The sequence below is a fragment of the Lygodium microphyllum genome, chromosome 1, assembly GCF_053477565.2.
Source record: "Lygodium microphyllum isolate KBCC chromosome 1, Lygodium_microphyllum_v1.1.10, whole genome shotgun sequence".
Lineage (NCBI taxonomy): Eukaryota > Viridiplantae > Streptophyta > Polypodiopsida > Schizaeales > Lygodiaceae > Lygodium > Lygodium microphyllum.
The window spans coordinates 147,833,797-147,851,897 of record NC_141135.1 but is presented as its reverse complement, the minus strand read 5'-3'; the positions used below and the strand labels follow the sequence as shown (position 1 = coordinate 147,851,897).

General features: G+C 39.7%; 1 protein-coding gene across 3 annotated transcripts in view; it reads left to right on the top strand.

Moving 5' to 3' along the window:
- Positions 1–6,653: 6,653 nt before the first annotated feature.
- Positions 6,654–18,101, top strand: part of LOC148041796 (asparagine synthetase [glutamine-hydrolyzing] 3-like) — a 78,104-nt gene continuing 66,656 nt past the window's right edge. The window contains exons 1-6 of one of the 3 annotated variants that reach the window (XM_087682457.1): positions 6,654–6,755; positions 6,898–7,042; positions 7,150–7,288; positions 7,373–7,471; positions 8,205–8,346; positions 8,447–8,542. In XM_087682457.1, the coding sequence (XP_087538583.1) occupies positions 6,963–7,042; positions 7,150–7,288; positions 7,373–7,471; positions 8,205–8,346; positions 8,447–8,542 (556 nt within the window). In that variant the 5' untranslated portion in view covers positions 6,654–6,755; positions 6,898–6,962. Of the gene's footprint in view, positions 7,043–7,149; positions 7,289–7,372; positions 7,472–8,204; positions 8,347–8,446; positions 8,543–18,101 lie in introns of all 3 variants that reach the window. The other 2 variants (XM_087682464.1, XM_087682449.1) reach the window with 2 other exon arrangements.

The following is an 18,101-nucleotide window of genomic DNA, read 5'->3' as shown; positions in this document are numbered from 1 at the left end:
GGGTTGGTGGGGGTTAGAGAAGAGAGAGAGAAGGAAGCATGGGGTGTGCAAAAGAGAAGAGTGGTTCATTATACTATATTCACGTACACTCTTCTCTCTCCTCCCTATGATCTATTGTATTTGGTTAAGTACATTGATGTGTGTTGATTGATTTACCATTCTTCACATCCCTTATATTCCAAATTAGGCTACTTGTGCCCGTCTCCTTCCCACTATTCATGATCTCATCACTCTCCCTATTGTGATCATCACCACACATATTTACTCACACCCGCACACGCTCATAGGTGTGTCATCGCTACACGCATGTACACATTGACTACTAACTTGTAATCATCACAACCACCGCAATTACATACACTCATTTGTAGGTGCACCCCTAGCCACCTTGCCACCCACTACTTGCTCAACACCATGGTTCAATGCTTGTAGGTGCATGACCACCACCTTAGACACTCATAGGTTAAAGCTCACATTCCATCTATGATCATGATCATGGACCTCTGGTTAGCATCACACTCACCACCCTCATAGATATGCATGTGAAGGCACATGTAATGTTCATGTCAAATGAATCCTTGATGGCACGATTTGAATAATCCATCAAGAGATAGCCCTAGGTGATGTTGTTCAAAACTCCCTTGGAATATCATGGACATTGTTGGCTAGGCTTGCATGAGTCTACCTTGTAGGGGAAGCTCTGCTCCATACCCATAACGGTTGACTTGAATTTAAGGCTCTTAAATAGTACTATGGTCACCTAATGGTTTATTTAACATTGATCATCGAGAAGATGCTTGTGCAAACCAACTCAAACCCAAGTAGTCCCATGTCACACTTGCTTCAAAGAGGGAGAGAAATGAGGGGGAGCTAATGCATCAACCCCTCTGCCCATGAGGCAAAGTCTCACCCTAGTCCCCTGAAAATTACACGAGATTGGACTCTATAATATTTTCCAAGATAATCATCGTCTAGATTTTCCCAAAACATCATGGATCTAGCACTTTTAAAGGAAAACTCTCAGTTCACCAAGACTATCCAACCATGAGACAAATCCCTAGGGGATCCACCCTCTCACTTTCTTTTTATGGTAGAGCATCTTAATTTAATTACCTAACACGATTGATTCTACCTATATAAATAATTTCTTTAAGTACTAGAAATTTGATATTTATTTTATTATTTATATAATTGATTATAGCAAATCATCCCATTTTCAAGTTTGACCTGTTTATAGGATAGTTATATTTATTACCTACACGTTTGGTTTGACTGTTTTAGATAGTGTACGAGAGATTCATATATTCGGCAACATGAGGTTCTCTAAGTGAGATACAACTGCGCACTCTTGTACGTATTCTACCTTCATGATTCAATAATAGCATTCACATTAAGATTCTTTCTTTCTCCCTCTTCTCTTTATCTTTTGCATTCCAATCGACCCATGCATTTGCTTTCGTATTGCAACATTTTGACATTTATGAAGCATGTGGCTCCTCATGGGCACTTGAATCCTGAATCTCTAGCTCACTCTTGTCAACAACCTCCTCTAGCACTAACAAATCTATTTAACTTGTGTGACCAAGGCTCAAGCCTCAATGGAGAAATAGGTGAAACCTAGGGGGATCTGTACTAGCTAACCTAAGCGAAACCTTTGCAGTAACTTGGGGTGTAGGTGGAAGTGGGGTAGGGGGAATCTGGAAAGTTAAAAAGAAAGAGCAAAAGCCAAGGTTGAAGGGGTAGCTCCTAAATAATGAAAGGTTGTACCTCCATACTAGTAAAAGTAGAGGTAGAAGGACCATCGAGTAGAGTGGTATGATGGACATCATCCTCAAGAAAGGTAAGATCCTAGCCAACTCTAAATGCACCAAAGACAATATTAGAAAGGCAATAGCCTCGAGTGACTTGGCTGTAGCCAATGAAGAGGTGAAGCTTCAACTTAGAGTCCAATTTTCCCCTCTTCTCCTTAGGTACATGGAAATAAGCATTACTAGTCTCAAAAAACATGAAGGCCTTTCTTATGAAAAGCCTCATTAGGAGTAATGCTAGAGACAATTGCTGTCAAAGAGAATGGTTGCAAATGTGAACCATGATGGACACAACTTCATCCCAAAGAGTATAAGGCAACCCACAATGCTCGAGCATGAAGTGAGCCATCCCCAACAATGTCATGTTTTGTCACTCTACCACACCATTCACTAATGGTGTGAAAATAGTTAAATACTCCACCCAAATGCCATGGGAAAAGCAGTACCACATGTACTCATAGGAGTCAAGCTCCCCACCATAATCCACTATCATAGTCCAAACTCTACAAGTTCCATCACTCTCCTCTAATAACAAAATGGAGGAAAAGCCTCAGCTTAGCTTTGAAAAAGAATGCCCATACTAATAGAGCAATCAACAACAATCAACATAAGGCACATAACCTTGCCTAATGATGGAGTGCATACAGATCTACACAAATCTATGTGGGCAAGCTCAAGAGTGGTGGAGGATTTCTTGGCATGGGTTTGAATCATTTACTACTTCATAAAGAGTGACACGTGAGTTGTAGAGAATCCAGGTGACAAGACAATAGTCATAACTAGCATTGTAGAGGTACAAAGCATCCTCTTCTAGTGTTTTTAAACCTCAATTATTAGCAACCCAAAGCATTGGCTTCATTCTAATATCCATTAACGAGAACTCTACTAGAAAGTGTGCTACTGAGCAAGAAAGGGTTCTAACACATGTCAATCCGTTGTAAATATTGACCACTTAACACAAGGTTCATTTACGTAATTTACACACAAAAACAAAGACAAGATTAAACAATCTTTAGAAGATAGTAATAATAATGTATTTATTCGCACCTTCTCGAAGGTGCAATGCTAATCTAGTGTTCTATCCCTTACACCAAGACCCACATCCAAACACTTGGATACCTATGTCCAAGTCCCATGGACACAATCCATAATCCACCCTTTATCTAGAACAAGGTCCTCCAATGTCCGCAAATGTTAGGCCACAAAGGTTTTCCATCTCTATCCTAGGCCCAATGTGGAGTGTCCAAAGACTCCCTAACTTGCATGTCGTGGTAAAAGTTTACCAACATTCCATGGTGGCCTTCTCACCACTTGGATGTTTGACCGGTGTATCAAGGAGTACCCAATTTAGTCTATTGCTTTTACCAGCATCCTTTTTCCATGGTGCAATCATGGAGGCAATCCACCCATGCCTCAAAACTTATTCAACAACCCCTCAAAATGAGAACAATTCTCCCCCTTAGGGAATTCTTCAAGGTCAACCAAAAACAAGGCAAAACAACCTATCTTCAAATTAGGAAATCGTGCCTTTTCTAAAGCAAGAAGCAGAGCTAATTAAGATTTCAAAAAAATTCACTCTTACATCCTTAAATTGGTCACAAAATTATAAGTTTTCATTAAATTTTGCAACTTCTCATGCTAACAAGGCTTCTATATTTATTCATAGTAGTTAAGTCATTTAGGGAGGTATTATGATCAATCACTTATTAGGGGAAAACACGACTTTTAATTCTCGTCTCTACAAATACCAATAATAGCAAAGCTAAAGGCAAATCTATTCCTTTGCATGGATTTCTAGCACTAATCTCAAATGCAATTTAATCATCCTTTTACCAAGAAATCCAACTATTCTTCTATGAGAGATATCTTTTACAATAATTCTCTTCTCAAGACCATGACATTTTCCACAAATACTTAATGCTTAGAGCCTTTAAGGGTCTTGTCCTTTGAGACCACACTTACAAGTAGTGATTCTAAAACTATCAACTCATGCTTTGAGCAAGTTAACCTAGCCATGATACAAATATCATTTACTCTTATACTATTTTCTTTAACTTTAAACCAAGGCACCTCGATATTGCTTGGAGTCGAAGGGGTTCCCTATGTTTGTGCAACTTCACTGCTCTCTAGATATACTTCTTTTAGGTGCCATGCTATATACTCCTTTGAGTCTCCAACGTCCTGACTCAACTTACTTCATGGACTTCACTAAGAATGGGTACCTTATGCTTGCCTAGAAGGCACACAAGGCTCCCTCTCTCCTCTTCTTGCCAAGGTAAGGGTAGAGTAGATCCTCTCTCTCTCTCTCTCTCTCTCTCTCTCTCTCTCTCTCTCTCTCTCTCTCTCTCGTGATTCATCCAAAATCCCCACACCTTAAGCTAAAGGCTTCCCATGCATCCTATGATATTAGCTAATAGCCATTCATCTCCTCCTTTTTCTCTCTTTGTGGAGAGCAACTGTTGCAACTCACTTCAATCTTATTACTCAATTTGTGTTTGCATGGTGATGATCATGATTTTGGTTTGTTCCCGATGACATTCATGATAATGCAAAATGGTCGTTCACTCAACAATAAGTTATGCTATGGTTCAGTTTGTGATGATGATTTTAAGGGGGTTCAATAAATTCACGATGGTTCAATGATGATGATGCATAGTAATGGTAGCCAAAGTTCAAAGTAGTTGACATTGTGAACGATGATGAGGTGGTGATAGTCTGTGTGACAAGGAGGGACTGATTAAATTAAGGGTAGCCAAAGTTCAAAGTAGTTGACATTGTGAACGATGATGAGGTGGTGGCAGTTTGTGTGACAAGGAGGGATTGATTAAATTAAGGGGTAAGTTTTTGTTTGTAACCTTTAACCCCCCTCCCTTTGTAAGGTCCCATCCTTGCCCATGAAGGTTGGGGATATCATTGTACGATTGCTTGTAGTTACCTTCATGCACCCACTCATATTCGTTTCCGGAATACTCACAAGATACCCACACCCCACTCATGAGTGAGTTCATCTAGCCATGCATAGTCACCTTGCTATCCACACTCGTAATTGCATGATATACTCACACACTCATGATGATCACCTTCATAACAACACTATTCATATGTACTATCACTCATTAATGACGTACCCCAAACTAGGTTCAATTACATAAGTCACAACCATGTGTTGTCCATGTAAAGCAAATGGAATTGCATGACTACATACAATCTTCCCCCTTCAATAAGTATTGATTACCAATGCTCCATGAGAGAGAGAGAGAGAGAAAAAAAATCTTGCTCACTATAACCCATAGTTCAAAACCAAGTTCCTTAGAGAAAAAATGGATATATTGCAAATTAATCAATTAATTCATGTGTGAGTTTGTGCACGAGCAGTAAGCTGGGCACACTATTTTCAATAACCACTCATAGATCAATAGTTGCACTCTACTCACACGAATAAGCACAAACACATATACACTTTTAGGTACTTGGTTACTCGTGTATGGATAGCCACATAGGCACTCCACCTTATTCATGACTGTAGTCACACCTAAGCGCTTTGACTTTGCATCCTTCTTTGCTCCTTAAGGGTAATGCGATCCACTACATATTATTTTAAATAATCAAAAAATCAAATACAAAGTTTTTAAGAAATATCACCAAACCTCAAAACAAACCTTATGTATCACCTTTGGCACGTTAAACACACAAGAAAGAAATAGAGTGATGTAATCGTAATAGTCGACAAGACAAGAGTAGAGGCTAGGTTCAAACACCTAGTTAAACAAAAGGAATTATTTGACCTTATAGAAAAATGGATATTAAATATTGTAATTGGATGGAAAATTCATGTCACAATGGATCAAAGCTTTAAATTGTTAGGATAAGTTTCAAGCTTTTATCATATCAAGGTATACAAGCTTTTAACTTTGGGCAAAGAATCATTCCTTCTTTTACATCTCCATTCTTGCCCTTTCTTTTTCTTTACAATTTGATTACAATTTGTGAGGGTTTTAAGTAAAGGTCGGATGGAGAAGGTGAACAACTTGCAACCAATAATGGATGTAAGGTGCACTAATAAAGATGACTATGAGTTAGCCTTAAGTAGAGTGTGACATATGATTATGTGGATTTTTTAATGCTTTGTCTAATTTTAGGATTACAACTATGTTTCTTGCTAATTGGGTAGGGAATATTGTTTGCACTTGATAGTAGCTTAGACAACACAGGAAATTTCAAGACGACTAATCTAATACATGTTGGCATGTAAAGAAATGATTGATGATGTCTATTGTTTTTGGTATTTGGTGATACACATGGTAGAAAAAGTTACATTTTTAATGCATCATATGGATGAGATGGGAATTGCACACATTGCATGCTAAGAACGAAAGTCTTAAGGAGTAGTATCCATGCATGAGATGATAAACATACTTGTGACTTGGAAAGGATCATTCTCTATGATATGACTTGCCATGTGTTTCTTTATGTAGTTGATGATCATGATTAATATTGTGGCATGAAAATCTATTTTGTAGCTTAGTTTGCATTAATCATTGCACAAAAGTTTGTAGTTTGTGTGTTGTTAAGGATCACAATCCTTTTAAGAGAAGTAGACCATTGCTTCATATGTCTCACTACCTTTGAATATTATAGGGAGCATTTTGAAATCAAGGGCTTCCACTATGAAGCGATACTCCAAAGAGTAATTGTTTGCAAGACCTTGGCTTCAGTTGTCGCATGAACAAAAATTGTTTTTGAGCATTAAATGCAAGAGATGTAATTCTGCTTCTTGATGGGAGGAGAGGAGGCTTTGATGCTAAAAAGCCAACTAGACGGGGGGGGGGGGGGGGGGGGGTATGTAGAAAGGGATGCATGAGCTTTTCATTTTGCATTTCCTTATGGGTTTGTGGAACGAACTTCCGTGCAGGGCGAGAGTGTAGGCTATATATACTTATAACAACGGTACAGACTTTTCGTCTCCACATTGTATGGGATTCCTTTCTTCCGCACGAGAGTGAGCCGAGACGTGTCGGGTTAGAACACACACACACACACACACACATTCTCTCTCATACTTGGCCTTCCTTACTGCTTCTGAAAACAGGTGCCCGTTCCTGACTGCAGCATCACAGGGGGTGAATTTCGAGTTTTCTCTGTGGTGTCACAAAGATGTGTGGCATTCTAGCTGTTCTAGGCTGCCATGAGCCGACACAAGCCAAACGTTTGCGAATCCTCGAGCTTTCACGCAGGTTGGGTCTGTCAAAGTCCCAGGGTGTATCATTATTGTAACAATCCAAGTCCTTTACAGTGTAAGGTCTCCGGAACGTGCAAGCTGACGAGACTGTGCATGATGCAGGCTTCGGCATAGGGGACCTGATTGGTGTGGCCTACACCATCAGGGAAAGCATTTCCTCGCGCACGAAAGGCTTGCTATCATTGATCCGACGTCTGGAGATCAGCCTCTGTATGATGAAGAGAAGAAAGTGGTTGTAACGGTTTGCCACTGTTCTCATATCCCTAATTTACCCCATAACTTAGAAGTGAGGTTTTTTTGGCTATAACTAAATTTTTCACCGTAGGTCAATGGTGAAATATACAACCATGAATCGTTAAAAGCATCATTGAAGAAGCCACACGCGTTTGGGACGCAGAGCGATTGTGAAGTTCTTGCACACCTAGTAAGGCCTTACTCCTTGGCTCATTCTAATACTCGCTTGTTGAAAGCATGGAAATACCTGAGTTGTATTAGGGCAGCGAAGCATACATGAGCACTTAGCTTTCATTAGCATTTTCTCTTTGTAACGTCATGAGTAAGCACCATAATTTAGGTGGGATCTGCAGCAGCTTTCAGAGATTCATGGAAATCTATCGCTTAGAAGTCTTCATGTTTAGTGTTTGGCCTTGTGAGCCACGATAAGTGGGATGCAAATATCATCTATATGAATGTGGCGGGAGGTAATTGTTACGCGTGAGAATAGAAACTAGTAATGTCTATATCCCAAGTCATTTTTTTTTCGTTCAATTAGAAATAGCTAATCATGTTACTTGGCCTTGTGAGCCATGATAAGTGGGATGCAAATATCATCTACATGAATGTGGCGTGAGAATAGAAACTAGTAATGTCTATATCCCAAGTCATTTTTTTTCGTTCAATTAGAAATAGCTAATCATGGTACTTGGCCTTGTGAGCCATGATAAGTGGGACACAAATATCATCTACATGAATGTGGCAGGAGGTAATTATTACATGTGAGAATAGAAGCTAGCAATGCCTGCATCCCAAGTCATTTTTTTTCGTTCAATTAGAAATATCTAATCATGTTACTTGGCTTAATTTTCCCTGGATGTAGTGTTCTTTATAACTAACCATTCTCAGAAGCTGAGAATGAGGTTATTTGACTTTCTTGTCAGTATAATGAGGTTGGAGAGGACATGGTGTCCATGCTGGATGGGATGTTCTCGTTTGTCTTACTTGATACCGAGAATGATACTTACATGGCTGCTCGTGATCCAATTGGTATCACACCATTGTATATGGGTTGGGGCATAGATGGTACACCTCTCTTCCTTGACGAGTCAATGCATTGTTAGATCATGCACTTTGGTAAATTCTATTTTTTAAGAGTCCAATTACCCAGCTCGTGGCAATGCAGGTTCAATCTGGTTTGCCTCAGAGATGAAAGCCCTGAAGGATGATTGTGAGCGTTTTCAGACCTTTCCACCTGGTCACATTTATTCAAGTAAAACAGGTCTGATTACATCACCATTTATTCATAAGGAGAGTCATCAATCCTCTTTAGTTGGGCTATTTTCTGTTACTCTTCTTTTTGTGTTCTATGTTGGACTTTGGTGGACTTGTGGGCTTGCTTCTGATTAACTCATGAAATGCCATTTGGAGGTGAGGAAATATAAGGGCTAGTTAAATTTCCCACAAAAATCGTAAAGAGTCTCCCTCTCCCCCTTGCCATCTCCCCTTTTTAGTTTTTATCTTCCATCGAAAGTGTGTTTTTTTGGGGGGGGGGAGAGAGAGAGAGAGGGGGGGAAGGGAAAGAAGGGGGAGGCAACTGTAAAGCCAGCTCTGTTCTGGTGTTTGTGACTGCTGTCATAGCAGTTCTAAGGTCCATTCAGCAGGACGGTATCTCTCCACTAAACAGATCATGATATTGCAGCAGCTGCGTGTGTCTTTTTCCAGGACCAATTTGATTTGGAGTGACATTGCCTTAAATTTTTTGGGATCTGCATGCTAGTTTTGAGAAGTGTGTTGAGAGTTTTCTGCTGGTTTTGAGCAGTGTGTGGTTTCTTCCTATTGAGTCACTCAATATGTCTGAGGGTATAAGTTTGACTGTCTTTGGAGGAGGCAACTGTACTGTCAGCCCTGTTCTAGGATTTGTGACTGCTGTCACAGCAGTTCTAAGGTCCACTCCGGCGGGGTGGCATCTCTCCTCTAATCAGATTGTGAATTTCAGCAGTTGTGTATGTCTTTCCAGGATCGACTTAATTGGCATGTGATCTGCAGTCACGTCAACTTGAATTTTCTTGAAACCCTCAGAAGCTGGCATTATTATAATGACGCAACAACGATTCTAAGAAGAATAAGTTTTGATACTTTCAGAACAAAATATCTTCCTCTCTGTGGTGGTTTAAAAGATGAATTCAGAGATGTTGAAAAGAAGGAAGTAGAAGAGATGTTGGCAAAATATCTTCCTCTCTGTGGTGGTTTAAAAGATGAATTCAGAGATGTTGAAAAGAAGGAAGTAGAAGAGATGTTGGCCAGAGAATCCCTCAGAGACTGAAGCCCACTCTGATACTATCCTGTTGAGTCCAGACCAACTGGTTGGAGCCAACCCCCCGATGAATGACGCAATAAAGAGGCAAGTGTTAGAACGAGTCCAAAGGTACGTGAGAAGAGAGAAGGTAAAAATCAAAGCTAAGAATGAGCTTGCAGCAGAAGCCTCCATTGACGCCCTAAAAGCACTCTTTACAGAAGTCCCCATGGCGACTCAAGGTCCCTTTCCTAGTCAGATTCATCCTGAAAATATTGATGACATGCCAGCAAATGTAGTCCCATTGCCAGTTTTTAAGGGAGAGTACAATGAAGACCCTGATCTTCATGTAGCAGAGTTCATGATAGCACTACGGGCACCATCATTTTTGTCACTCAACATATCCAAAGGTATATATTCGTCTGTTTGTGTGTGCTATGGAGAATGGGACTAACGTGGAGCTGATTGATCAGATTGTGTTTGACAAAGAGTGGAGCAGGAAGATGTTGATGAGACAAAGTCTGAACATGCAGTAAATGCACTAAGCATACTGAGGCTGACCCTATGCATGTATCACCACACTGACACCTTAGATGTATTAGTTGTTATTAAATGCCCAGGCAGTTGCTCAATTGGATTCCTCTGAGGAATTGGATTGGGAACATCTATTTGATTTTGCAAGTACTTTACTTGATGAATATGTGGAACATAATTAGAATAACTTGGCAGATTTTGATGAACATGATGTTATTTATACCATATTGACACCAAGAAGGTGTTGAAAATCTTTGCTTCTTTCTATGAAAAAGGGATTATCTTGTTCTTATCTGCTTGTATACCTTAGCTTCCATGGATTGAGTAGTGGCTGCAGGCTATTAATGTGTGGAAGAAATTTTGGCTGATCCAAGGGGGTTTGATGAAGTCATATTTTTGATAAGTGAACAGCAGGATATGCTGTTGCATAAATTCTCTTTGTTTTTTGATTGATAGCTAGTGCATGCAGTGCCTTGGAGACCCATGGTGGACTTTTAGTAGTTGCTTAAGCAACAATACCTTGTTTGGGTGGTAGTTGAAGGATGTATGATTGTGTACTGGCCATTACTCCTTTATGCTATGGCCCCAATTGAGTCCCTCCTAATGTATGTGCAAGCAATAGAAATAGAGTATGCATTCTTCGAGATATTGGAAGAAATAGGCCTACTTGGTTATATACTTACTCTATGGGTATGCATCCTTTGGGGTTTTAGTTGAAATAGTTAAAGCTGTTGGCCAAGGTACTTATAGCAAGCCCCAACTAAGCTTTTAGTTCCTCTACATCCTCTATGCTTCTAGAATATAGAATGCAAATGGCCCGATGATAGATCCCTTCTACAATGATAGTGCATGTTTATAGGTTGCCACATGAAGCTTGAACTGGCATTCCTTGTGAAGGGAATGTGCCAAGTCAGTAACAAGTTGGCATTTCCTCATAAAGCCTGTTTAGCTCTCTCTTCCACTTGATTGATTGCAATCGTGAGACTCGTCCTAATTGTGTCTTGAAGCCCTATGAAGGCTATCTACCTTCATTTGTGCTTGAGCTTGATGAGCTCCTGCCAACTCTCTGGTGAAAGTTGCATCATGAGATCTACAATTTGTGCTCGAATAGTTTTATTTGTTTTTCTCAAAACTTCAACTTCTTGTAACTTTTCTCTTAGCTTTTGCATCTACTTTTTTTTCTCCTCAATTTGGGTATGTAGGTCATGTAGTTGTCTCGAATTCATGATGGTAGTTCTCTTGTGTTCACACTTTTTCTACATTTCCAGTCTCTTTTTTGTTCTTTGTTTTATTTCAGGTTCTCGCATAAGAGCTCTAATGTGCTAAGACCACCCGAATTTACTAATGTTCTTCTTGTGTATGCTTTTGATGAAACCAGCCGTCCTTCTTGGAGAGGGTGGTGAAAAACCTGATTAAGCACTTAATTACAGCAACTAGCAAATTCACAAAAATTGAAATGCACATTTTACCATACAATCTCTACATTGGACACCCTGTTGGCCCAAAATTGATACCCTTGTGTATTTCTTTAACTTATAGTGCATTTGGAAGGAGTATACCTAAGATTTTTCAATCTCCTTCGCTGATCCAAATGCCCCTTGCTATCATAAATGATCAGCAAGCTTCCTGGGCAATTTGCCCCTTGATCTTCAGCTAGACTTGTACAATTGGACCCTTGACTAGTCAAATGCTGCCCCAAATCAAATGGGATGAGTTGGCATCTGGAATCTTTGGAAATTCCTTTAATTCCAGCTGTTGATTTCAGTCTACAATGCTCTAACTGTTGGCATGGGTCCCAATGTGGTCGCTAAACCTTAATTTCTATTGTAAATTAGGGTTTACTGCGTCAGAAATTCATTTGTTGTCCACCGAATTTGGTTGAGATGTGCTCCAAATGGCTGATATTATCAAAGAATAGGCCGGAGAAGGTGAGAGAATGCTATAGAGAGAGAAATGCTTGATTTTTTTGTGGGAGACTCTTTAGAATGATTGCCGCCTTGTCTAGGACTGCTAGGAAGTTGTCGCTTGCTGTGCGAGAGCCTCCAAAATGCAGTTGCTAGCCCCAAGAGAGGTCAATTCTATTGTCGTCTTTTGAAAGGTGTTGGTTGCTTTTGCTTTCCCCATATAAGTCTTCATTGCTGCACAAATTGATTAGTAGCTTGTTCTCTCTCTCTCTCTCTCTCTCTCTCTCAATCTGAATGAATTGAATCAACCTCTCCAGTCCCAAGATGCTTTAATCTTGTCGATAGCATTTGATTAAGTTATTAATCAAATGTGCAAGGTTGTTTAGCACATGTGATACACATGGCAGTTATTTCATGGTAATAGGTCAAGGACCTCGAGGATGCAGTAGATGTCAAAGGCAAAAGTTGCAATAAGTTATGTTTGATAGGTACGAGATGGTACCCGGTGTCAAGTTTGGGCCTAGACAAATTTATTGGCCACTAATATCAGTCGTGGTGACATTAGAGACTAGACATTAATTAATTAATGAATGTCAATTTAAGGGTCAATAATTGCTCTAGGATACTTGCAAGACAAATCCTCCTTGCCAATGTAACTATTAGTTGGTGAAATTAATTTTTTGAGCACTAGAATAATTATTAAATTAAATTTTAAAATTAATATTCTGAAAATTAATTTAATAAGTTGGACAATGCTGAAAAATAGGATTAGAAGGTTGTTACTTGGCAAAACTTGCCCATGCAAGTGGAAATAACGTTTTTAGGGGTTGATGGAGTCTATTTGAGCCATTGTGAGAGAGAAGGAGGTTGTGAGAGAGCAAGGAGAGGTTGTTAATGTGATTTGCAACCACCAAGGATTGGTTCTACAGCAAGTGATAGCAATTCAGAGCCCTCTAGGAGTAGGTGATAGCAGCCCAAGGTACCTTCTGGTGTGATAGCATATAGGAGGGGACAACAATTTTTCTAATGGTCCTAAGATATAGATGATAAGTTCCATGGCTGTTTGAGCAGGGCGACAACAATTTTTAATTGTTTTTCGTGATGAAACTTTGAAATTTCTCTTTATAGCATTCTCTCTCATTTTGTAGCCATTTCTCAAGCTATCTCTGTATTTTCCAACCGGTGAGTCATCAGAGAAAGAGATGTCAGTTTATGTCTACTGTAAATCCTAATTTATACTAGAAATTAGGGTTTTGACAACCGCCTTGAGGTGTATGCTCAAATATGAGGGTCTATGATTCGAATTTCAGCAGCTAAAATTGAGGAATTTTAGGGAGATTCAAGAGGCTAGCCAACCAATATTAGATTTGGAGCTAAACTTGTCTTTCAAGAAGCTGGGTGAAGGTGAATCTCGAAGCAAACCAAGGGGCAAATTGGTTTGGAGGTTTGTTGGTTAGTGTTGATAGCAAGAGGCACTTGGATTAGCAGAGGAGGTCAGGGGTGTGAATTTTGGGGCGAACAGGGTGTGCAATATCCAAGATTAAAGTGGTAAAGTGTGCATTTTTAGTTTATGTGAATTTTATGCTTGCTGTAATTTGTGCTAAATGAGGTTATTTACCACCCTATCTGAGGAGGAAGGTTGGTTCAATGAGCTTCTCGTCAGGAATTTTGGGAAGAGCCCTATGTGCCTTGGCAAGAGACTCACATACTTGATCTAACCAAAAGTCATTCAAATCCTCCTTAGATAGCTTGTTGGATAGGACATCCTCCATGAAGCCCTTGAGTATCCTTTCTGTATGAGTGTTGGGTTTGTGGTAAGTAAACAAGTTATCTAAGACTTGTGTAGTGGCTCTAAGATCCTCCTCCTCTATGGCTACAAACAATAATCCATTTGTTGTGAAATTTGACCTCTCTCTCCACTATTGGTTGAACAAGGAGACTTTGAACAAATTTTTATACTTTCCTGATCCTCGTCGAACACCTAAAGCTTGCTTCAGAAGTTTAGGAGTGAGAGTGACTTGACCAAATTTTTACTCCCTTGCTATCTAGTACCCCATCAAACTTGATCTAGTTCATAGTTTTGGATGACATCAAAGCACACATCAAAATAGATGGGACCATTACTTGCCTTTATATAGGTTTCAAGTCTACATCTAGCTACTAGCTTCCTAGTCCTAGGATGCCTATCAATGAAACTCTCCAAGTTGGTAAACCACAAGAATCTTCAAAGCTCCAAAGCTCCATGTGCTAGCTTCCAGATTGAACTCTTTGCATTGCTCCATATTGAACACACTCCTATCATCATGGCAAGAATCCTAGATAGCCACCAATGTAGGCTTATGAACTGGTTTGACTGGTGGAATTTGTGGAATTGCCTTTTGCATGTGCAAAAAATAAAACCACATCTTGAGAAATTTTAAATCAATGAACAAAAAAGTAAAATAAAAGACAAATTATGTCACGAGGATGTGAAATTTTGATTGCTCTACTTAACATATGGATTGATTTTTAATTAAATGTTTAAGTATGTGTTGCACAAGCCAAGGACCCGAGGAAATCAATGGGTCAAAGGCAAAAGTTGTCTTAAGGAATGTTGCACAGATGCTAGGTGGTATGTGGTGCTAGAAATTGGTCGAAGACATTTTATTAGCCATAATTGACAGCTGGTGACATTAGGGATTTGGTATGTAATGGTACTTAATGCCAATCCAAGTGCTAAAGAAGACTTTAGAACACTTGGGAGATGAATTGGCCTAGCCAATTTAATTATTGGTTGGTCAGACAAAAAATTTGGGCACTAAAATACTTAATAAATTAATTTTTTTAATTTTAAAGCTGAAATTGATTTAATAATGTAGATAATGTTGGAAAATGGGATTAGAAGGCTGTCACTTGGCAAAACTTGCCCATGCGAGTGGGAAAGTCGTTTTTGAGGCACACAGAGAGAGAGAGAGAGAGAGAGAGAGAGAGAGAGAGAGAGAGAGAGAGAGAGGGTCATTCCAACCTTATGCAAGCTGAAAGAGATAGATAGGAGGTTGGCATAGCTGGTACAATAGTTGATAGGCCATTTCTAGCCAGCAAGAGACCCTTTAGGAGCTGATGACATGCCCTGAAGAGACTACAGTAGTAGGTGACAACAGTTTGAGGGCTGTTTTAGCCAAATAAACATCATATTCGGTGTGTTCCATCAATGGGGATAGTTTTTTAGATAGGTTAGCAGTTGATTTCTTCCATTTTTTCGCGATGGAAGTCTGAATTTTCTCTCTATTTAGCATTCTCTCTCATTCTCCATCCATTTCCTAGCCTTGCTCCGAAGATCTTAGCATTCTAATCCTTGGAGGCTGAGAAATTGTATTTTTCTTTGTTGTAAACCCTAGCAGAATTAAGGTTTGATAGCAATTTTGGGAAGTGTGCTAGGAGATTGAAACCTCAAGACTTAAATTTTCAGGGCTGAGAATTAGTTCTCAGAAAGATTCAAGTGAGGGACCGGCAAACATTTGAATTTGGGGCAAATTTCATTTCCCAAGGAGCTAGTGAATGCCAATTGCTTGAGGAAATGGAGGGGCAAATCAATTTGAAGACTTGTTGGTCATTGTGATAGCAAGGAGCTTTTGGATTGTGAAGGGGATTGAAGAAATTCCATTGTATTCAAATTCAATTCAATTAAAGATAAAGAAATATCGAAACGGGTGCCAGTTTTGGGCCAACAGGGTTTCCAATGTCGATTGATTGGTAAATGTTTGTGTTTCAGCATTTTATTAACTATTGCTTGCTATAATTAAGTTATAATTAGGTTATTACTACCCTATTCAAGGAGGAAGGTTGGTTTCATGGTTTCATTGCCACAGTACCATCAAATCCTTTGAATTGGTGGGCTTGAAGCACCCGATTGCAAGCCAGAAGCTTTGCATTATTGTTGAAATTGTGCTCAGCTGCTGATTACAGCAAGTATGTCTTCACTTGGTGATATGGAATGAAGTGGTGATAATGCATCTTAGTTTGGTCATTCACGTGGTGAAGGGGGAAATGCAATGCATGATCTTGGACAAGTTTCTTAGTGTGAAAGGCAAGCTGAAAATGTGGAACATGACCCAAATGCAAGGACTTCCATTCCTTAAAATGTTGATGACTAGCAAATGAAGAATTTGATGATAGGTTCAAAGATCAGATGAGGAGCGCAGCAAATCTCTTTGCTGAATTAGCAAAGGATCCTTAGTTTACTTGATTCTTGAAATCCCCAAAGAAGGACAAGAAAGGCAAAGAGAAGAAGACAGTTTCTATAGCTTTGGGACAGCTGGAAGAGTAGAAGAAAATGCCTAAGCCTCCATTGGAAGAGCCCAAAGTTGCTCATGAGCACAAATAGTTGGAACTTGGTATTTGTGGGACAAGAAATGCAAATGCATGGCCAACTATTGGGATTATGCACAACAGGATATTCATGCAAATGCAAACATGGGATAGCAAGGACACTTTGGGAGTGGCACCATTTTTAATGGTTGGTCAAGGATTGCATACGGGAATGTATGGCATGAATCCCTATGGTATGCAACAGCCAATGCATGGTTCTCAACAACCAATGTATTTGGGTATGTTAGGTGGAATGCACAATCCCATGTATGGCAGCATAGGGATGATCCTTGGGGCACAAAGTGGGCATATGGAAGTGTATTTACATCCCTTGGGGGTGTTGGAGCATAAGGATTTAGTATTGGTCATGCAAATGTATGTGATAGTGCTGGTTATCATGGACATTGTAGCATGTTATAGGCTGAAATTGCGTCTACACTGTTGGATACACAATGCCTTTCATGTGAGCTTATTGAGGCCTTTTCATGGTGATGTGCCAGAGAATGTATATGCCGAGATTCGGCCTAAGATTGAGGAGATGGATGAGGTATTAGTACTTGACCAGATATTGATGCACATAGAGAGAAAGATTAGGGGTAAGGTTTCCAGTTGGTATTTGATGATGTTTCAGAAATATTCACCAATGGATGCTAAATGGATGGAGTTGGATGACTTGGCAGACCATCCTCAGTTGTTGTAGCTTTACCTTGATGCTTTTCAGCTAGAGTGGACTTTGAATGGAGCTCAGTTAGGTTCAACAAAGTAGGGGTTCAGAGTATTATTTGATTCTCGTGAGGGAACTAGCATCTTTACTCCTTAGTGACGGACAGCTTTAGATGTAGTGGATCTAAGATGTATTCAATATACAGTCAAGGTATTGTCACTAATATTATGTTTTCCAGGGGATTACTATTTAGTATTACTAGTCACTATGTTTGGATCTGCAGCTCTGGAACTATACATTTCAATTACTTTATGCTCTGGATCATCGATTTTTGGTCATTACACCAAGATACATTTTTCCCTACATTGCATGCATTAGTATCTACATTTTCCTCATGACCAACACTATATGAAGCATTTGCACGATCAACATGAATACCACGAGTCCCAAACATAGCGGATTTGCACACCACACATCGGTTGTTGCATACCATAAGGAGTTGTGCCATACATCCTCGTATGTGGCCCCTGACCCATTGTAGCATGGAACCTAGTGTCACCACCAAAGTACCGTGGTTGCCCGAAAGGCATTGGATTGGCATTTCCCAATTGGCTTTGCATATGCATCAATTGCCCATGAGCATCATTTGCTTATGCTCACTACCCACATTTGGAATGTCATGTTGCTGTATTGGCTCTTCCTTCAATGCATCTTGCTGGCCCGAAGCTCTTAAAGATGTTTTCCTCTCCTTGCCTTTGCTGCCCTTCTGTAAGGGGTTCAAAAATCGCATGAATTGAGGATTATTTGCCAATTGCCAAACAATTTAGTTGATGTCCTCAGTCGATCCTTAAAAGGACCCACATTTTAGTCTAAACCAACATTATCAGCTTGCTGTCCATGTTGCATACCTTGTCCAAGATCAAGACATTCTTCCTAGAATGCTCAATTGTCACTTCTTTAGACTGCTGGCATTGGTGGAGGTGCAAACGTGCACAATGATCACAGAGACACAAAGTGTACACATTCTAGAGATTGCAGAGAGGGGATGGGTAGGGATGCATAAGCGCATCTATGGTTTTGTAGCTTTGGTATATCT